The sequence below is a fragment of the Halichoeres trimaculatus genome, unplaced genomic scaffold (genome assembly GCF_033239565.1).
Source record: "Halichoeres trimaculatus isolate MK-OKI-2021-1 unplaced genomic scaffold, fHalTri1.1 fHalTri1_scaffold_19, whole genome shotgun sequence".
NCBI lineage: Eukaryota > Metazoa > Chordata > Actinopteri > Labriformes > Labridae > Halichoeres > Halichoeres trimaculatus.
This window is the reverse complement of record NW_027437197.1, coordinates 11,368,522-11,375,313: the sequence shown is the minus strand read 5'-3', so window position 1 is coordinate 11,375,313 and position 6,792 is coordinate 11,368,522. Positions and strand designations below refer to the sequence as shown.

General features: G+C 39.5%; 1 protein-coding gene across 2 annotated transcripts in view; it reads right to left on the bottom strand.

Moving 5' to 3' along the window:
- Nucleotides 1-3,170: 3,170 nt before the first annotated feature.
- Nucleotides 3,171-6,792, bottom strand: part of hdac4 (histone deacetylase 4) — a 115,983-nt gene continuing 112,361 nt past the window's right edge. For both annotated transcript variants that reach the window (XM_074694570.1, XM_074694571.1), the window contains one exon: nt 3,171-5,992. In XM_074694570.1, the coding sequence (XP_074550671.1) occupies nt 5,953-5,992 (40 nt within the window). In that variant the 3' untranslated portion in view covers nt 3,171-5,952. The remainder of the gene's footprint in view (nt 5,993-6,792) is intronic.

Below are 6,792 nucleotides of genomic sequence, written 5' to 3'. Positions count from 1 at the left end.
GATTGGCTTTGTTTGCCTTTGGACTGTTGTCTTAGCGTTAGTTCCACCACCAACAAGGATTCACTGCTGTTTATTTGGACACTGGCTCAGACCTTTGACCTCTCCCAATGGGTGGCTAATCCCACTTACAGCTACTGTGGGGCCCTTCTTGTTGTTCCAGGAGCACTGCCTCCTTCTGGACTTACAGGAGAACTGTTCTAATTTTATACACAACCTGATAACAGCTCTTAGGGAGTGTTACTCATGCAGGAAGACGGTTACATGACTCAAAATCAAGCATCAGAGTGGGCTGAGCTCTTTCCACTCTAAGTCAATGCATGGTCAAGGGCCGAAGTAATTTTGTGACCATCTTGTGACCTTCTTGAGGACAGACCTTACAAAACTGCAACCATTTCAAAGGTGTTATTACAGCAAATTTAAGACCAGAAAATTCTGCCAAAATCACCTGAAAGTTTTCTTTGTGCTATGCAGAAGGTACTGCAATGTGAAAAAGTCTCAGCTGGTCATTTCTATTTGTGCTCGCTTTTGTGGGAATAAATGAAAAGTTGAAGAAGTCTGCTCCCAGAGATATCAGAAGATAACAAACTATGATTCCTGATGGGTTCCAAGACAGTACGCATATGAGTAAATACTCTTTTTAAAACAAGAAATCTCACCTTGCCGTCTTTCAAATGCATCACTCGTCAAGAATCTCTGACATGGAAAACATCAAAAATCACTTCTTACTTTTGTTAATCCATCTGACACCTACCTTGCTACAGCAATTTCAGGAATTCGAAAAAAACAACAACAAAAAACAGTTTTTTTTTTTTTTAATTTTGATGACCTTGTGTGTGTTTGTCTCGCAAACACACACAAGAACTGATTTAGGTCTTCTAAAACCCCAATGAAAACTTCTTACAGGAGAGAAGTATTGTGAAATCTCCGACCTGTCATGTGGTTTCCATGAATTTCACCGAGTAAAATGATGCAGCTAAAAAACAGAAGGGCAGAGGTTCAACAGAAAAATATGAGTATGGTTTCCCAGACTGATGATTCAAGTCATCAAAATTCAGCGGGCAGCTGTAGTGAGGACACACACATGATGCCCAACAGCAAATCTAGTTTTCATCAATCAAAGCCAGCAAGTCATACTTTCAACACAACATTCAGACACTGCAGTTTTTCCAAAACAATACTTTATATTGTAGATGTCAAAGACAACATGTTAGATCAAAGGTTCCCCAGAAAAATGTACTATTTCTGTAACAACGGTGGAACAAGTCAAAAACATAACAGATAAAAAAAAAGAATATGCATTTTATACATACATGTAAACCTAAAACTGTTGTTTTTTTTAACCACAGTGGTCATCGCAATAACTGGCGTATTTAGTGGAATGGACAACTGTAGTTAAGACCAAGACCAGGCATCTGAATGGAGCCCTTTGATAAGTCCAGATGTGACAAAGAACAAAAATGTAGTCCAAGCCGTCCACCGAGGTCACATCTCACCTGGTGTCAAGAAAAAGTCAGTCCATTCTTTTGTCGCATTTTACAAATCCCCCTAAAACACAAAGCATCCCCCTAAAACAACTTTTTTCTCTACATAAAATCTATTGTCTGTGTTACAAGTGTTAGATATGTTTTCTCCATTTTTGTAAAAAAACAAAAACAACTACCAGGTGTGATGAGTCCTTATATCCTACCAATAGAAGAACATCATGAAAGCCTCCAAGCTTCCCAGCAGAGACAAAAAGCAGTAAAAGAGATAAGACAGTTTAGATACAGTGAAAGTACTAATGTCCTTCAGTGCTCGATCCCTTGTGCTGTTTTGTGGTGTTGGGTGGACAGACAGACAGGCAGACTGACAGGTAAGCAGTGCATGCAGACAAACAGATCATGCAGAGAGAAAAGGGGAATGGAGTGAAGCCAGACCAGGCCACCTCAACAAACCGACACTTCTGGAGCTCTAAGAGCTCAAATAAAAAGATATGCCCTCTGTGAACAAATGGAAATCATAACCTAATGGAATGTTTTTTTGTTACTGGACATTGTGTTAAGACTAACAGTGAGGACAGACGGCCGGGGAAGCCAGACAGTGCTGTTATTGGCTGCTTTTGAGAAACCAAAGCTGAATCCATGACTGGCATGGCTGTGCAAAGGTTCTGGGAATGTTCTGGGCTTAGCTACCAAAATGCATCTCAACAAGTGTGTTTACATACAGAGAAATGTTAGTGTATCCATGTAAAGGTAATGTTCAGGAAAGACCGACTGTATTTATGTTCATATTCAGACTGCAAATAACTCTGTGTGCCTGGAAATCTATAGATGAGAGAACATACAGGACAAAGTGCTGACTTCAAAAACGACCACATGGATGAACCAAAGGACAGAAGACTAGAACTGAAGCTTAATGAAAACGTAAAGCTTTTTTTTTTTGTCCATGGAGTAACTTGATGGCCAAATAACGACTGAATCACTTATCATCTACACATCCTCTGTTCTTCATGTCAAGTTAAAAAGAGGCAGATTAATAGAGAATGATATATTCTTCAAAGCTGATTTCCTGGCAGACTCCAGAAGCCTTTAAAAAAGACTGAGACGAAGGTGATTTAGGGACACTGCCAGTGGAGCTCACATACATTCAGTCAAAACTAAAAACTTTTGAAAGTCTGATTACAATATCACTAACCACAATCATTGCATACATTCCCATAAGACACAGGCGTTTGTGGTGCATGTGCTGAGCTCTGATTTCACTTCAGATGCTGCAGGGATCAAACACCTGAGCTCCCACTGAGAACAGGCCACCCTGAAACACAAAGGCAGCTGCCAGTCGACGATGGATTGAGAAAGAAGAGTTAGATTTATTTCACGGGATTGGTCATTTTAATCAAAACTACGCCCCTTCAGCTAGATAAGAGTATAAGAGATGATAGTGTGAAATTGTTCCAGAGCCAGTAAGAGTGATTAAATGTCAGACCATCTCCCAATTTTTGTTGTTTTAAGAGGATGAACTTGTAAAGCCTTCAAGAAAGAGGAAATGGGTCTCCACTTTGCTGATTTTGTAAAAAGACTTCAAGTCTAAGTTGTGCACTTCCTACAACAGCTGAAATTTAAAGGTGCCTGTCAAAATTAGTGTTTTTTCACACCAAAAAAATCCACAAATGTGATGCTTTTTTAAAAAAAAAAAAAAGACCTGGAATGTAAAAATACACACATGGATGCACACAAGGACAATGGCACCAAACTGTAACAGTGTCATGATACCGCATGAATGAAGCGAAGAGTTAGTCAGCAGTGTTGAAAGGAGAAAAAGACAGCCATCAAAACGCTTCACAACATGTAACAAAATGTAACTGAGGACAGCGCACGGTGCCTTCACTGACACCAAAACAAGTGAAGACTGAACATAAGACCCATGAAAAGTATCATTTTCAATAACAACTTCAAAAAACAAGATCATAATATTTCATTATGTATAGATATATATAATATACTCATTTCTTTTTATATATAAATCTACTATAAACATACAGTAAATACACAATTGTCCATCAATATACAAAGTAAAAACATTTGCTTCCCATCCCTCCCACAGCAACCCTAAACCCAGAAACAAAGTCATGTAATGTCCATAAAACAGAGTCTGATCCCTCACCTGTCGCGACATTTGTCAGCTTTACAATGTAACAGAACGCAGGAGAGGGGGCAGTGAAGAGTTAACAGGAAAACACTTTAAAATGTACAAGAAGAAGTCACTGGAGTCCACGGAAAGAGCAAAAGACTGGAAAAAAAATAAACAAAACAAAACAAAAAAAAGTAGTCACTGACAGTGTTTTGTGGCAGGAATACTCCAGAGATTGTTGTCATATGTACAGTAAACAGCAGAGAACATGACTGCGCCCTGCATCCTGTTCAACGTGATTTAATTGTTGTTGATTAAATGTGAAAGAAAGCAGATCCCAAACACAAGTTGGAAGGCTGGGTAACGACTGGAAATGAACTTGTGCACTTTGTGAATCATATGTTTGATAAAACAGGAAAAAAACTTGTTTGTTTTTCATGTCACAAGGGATCATTGAATTGAATAAAAACCAGTGTTGTGTCAGATATGCCAAACCAAGCCATCCCTCTGATGTAAAATATAAAGAATGCAGGTTTCTTAGCTTCATCATGTGCTATTCTGTATCTCAAACATCCATCGTCAAACCAGCTGTACCACTGGTCAAGACAAGAGTATGATGAAGAAAGAGTAAGTCTAAAAATATGTGTATACACTCAAATATTTATAAAGAGCAGCATGAACTCCACTGTAAGAGAGCAGATGTACACACACCTGCCTCACAGCACCTGACATTTGGGCAGCAGATGTTCTTAACAAGAGGCCAAAGATGTTAAACCAGCTGTGAGAGTCTGTGCGGCCCTGGAACACCCCTCTGGAAAATCCCAGGTGGTATGGTCATTGTTACCACAGAGACACAGTCGTCCTAAAGAGAGGGCTGGTTCAACAAATTGGCCCATGTGCGACTAATTTCTGTCTCTGTATCACTACTCTGCAAAACATGAGACTGATTCTAATGCAAACACTCAGAGGTTGGACTGTAATGTCATCGTACTTTGGCTTCTCTGCTGTCTAATTACAACATATGGTGAGCACAGGAGTCCAGCTAAGGCGTCTTGTGGTTCTGGTACAATGTGTGCTACTTCAGTCTGCTCTTCAGGGGAGTTGATTAAGTCTGTGGCCAAAATCCGGCTTTGGGATGCAAGCTCTCAAAGTTTCTGTCAGCTGTTATCTTCAGCTTTGAATCAATGAGAGGTGTGTTTCTACTTGGATGCTTCTTACAATGTTTTGTTTGGTATCATGTAGTTATTAATCTGATATGATGGCATTATGGTCTGGGCTGGGAACACTAACGCTCCAGAATAAATTTAATGTATTCCAAAAATCAATATTTAAACATGTGGTTTTATCCTGTCTTGACACTTTGTTGTGCGTGTAGTTTGCAGTTAAGCACATTTTCTGAGCTCCACTCGTTCTGTGGTGCTTTCCAGTCATGATTTACAAGGTTTGAAACTTTTTCACACAAAATTCTGATGAACCAACTCCAACTTATGTCTGGGAACTACCCTCTAAACTCAGATAAAAATATGAGGGAGAAAAGGAAAGATGGAGAAAGAGGGAGAGACAGAGGGCTTCTTGCAGAAAGTTATAGGTAAACATGCCAAGGTCCTCCAGTGTATGTGCCAACAACATGCAGGCATCGGATGTCTTGCCAGGGTTAAAAAATGTCTGAGAGCTTGGGGTGAAGAGGCCTCGTTCCCAAACCTGTTTTTTAAGGCGAAGCTCTTTCAGTAGAGTTCATAAGAATCTGCCAGGTTTGGAAATAAAGGCACAAACACAGTCTTTCACTGTCAATCATTGTGGGATCAGAACACCTGCTGACTTTTCCTCTCAGTAATCTTAAACACAGCTTATGGAAATTCAACCGCTTTGTTCTTTCCATCAGGATGCCTTCAAAGAGCAGAGGAAAGTCGGCTGTAGTGTAGAGTCACAATCACGTCAGCTCTGGTGGTTGTTAATGAAAATGAATGCACAGACAGAACAGACTAATAAGAAATAAAGGTGACTACAGATAGTCTGTGTACAGTTCTGACTGGCATCAAAAAAACTACTCATTGTCTAGTGTTTGAAAAGCACTGGCACTCAAGGTCGTCATTGTTGGTTGGATGGTTGAGTCAGTTTTCTTCTACATAAGTTGTTGAAGAAACTTGTATGCGGATCAGTCCGTGCTCTGCTGATCGGTGCATCAACCTCAGTGTTCCGTTTTCTTTTTGTGTTTCACTTGATCTCACACACAGAAACCACCCGTTTGACACGGCACAGGCGACACTTCTGCAGGAGTGCGACAGTGAGTGGACAAGGCCACTGTCGAAGATGAAAACTGGTCAGAGGAGAGAGATGACTTTTTTACATAGTAGTGTCCTCTTCCATGGGTTCCTCTTCAGCCCTGGACAAAAGATAACACGGTTAACAATGACAGCTCCAAAGCACCCCAGACTTTTTGTCATTTGTCTTCTCATTGGGAATATGTGATATATGATGACGCCATTGCAATTGCAATGATAATTAGCTGGGTGGGCGGATCATTCCCTGCTCACGCTGTCTCACTGCACGCGCCGACTGCTAAACACAACAAGACAGCGACAATGGCGTCGAGCCTGGCACGTAAGAGTTGGATATTGCTCTGTTTATTGTGCAGTATTATACAGATACAGAGAATTGCACTAATTAAAGGCCAGATTTTCCTTTGTTTTTTATTACCCAAGTTTACATTTTGGGGATTGGGTTTTGTACTTGAATGCAAAGTGTGTGAATATTATTTATTTTCAATATTTAATTCTTATTACTTTACTGAATATTTAAGAGTTGGATATTGCTCTCTTTATTGTGCAGTAGGCCTTATGTACAGTTAGAGAGTCGCACTACCTAATGGCCAGAAGTTTACGTTTGTGTTTTCTTAACAGTTTGCAATCTTTTTAGTTCATAAATACCAAATGTTCTAAATTCTGTATATCGTGTTTTTATTCTTTAATCTGTTTATATGAACATCTTTGACCTTAATGATGTAATAGAATGTAACAACGTATAGAACATGAAAAAATAACATCACAGTTACTTTGCTGAGTAACTAATTACTCTTACAATGAGGTAACTGAGTTACTAACACAATTACTTTTTGGGAGAAGTAATTTGTAACTGTCACTAATTACTTTTTAATAGTAAGACGACCAACACTGCTTGTTACAA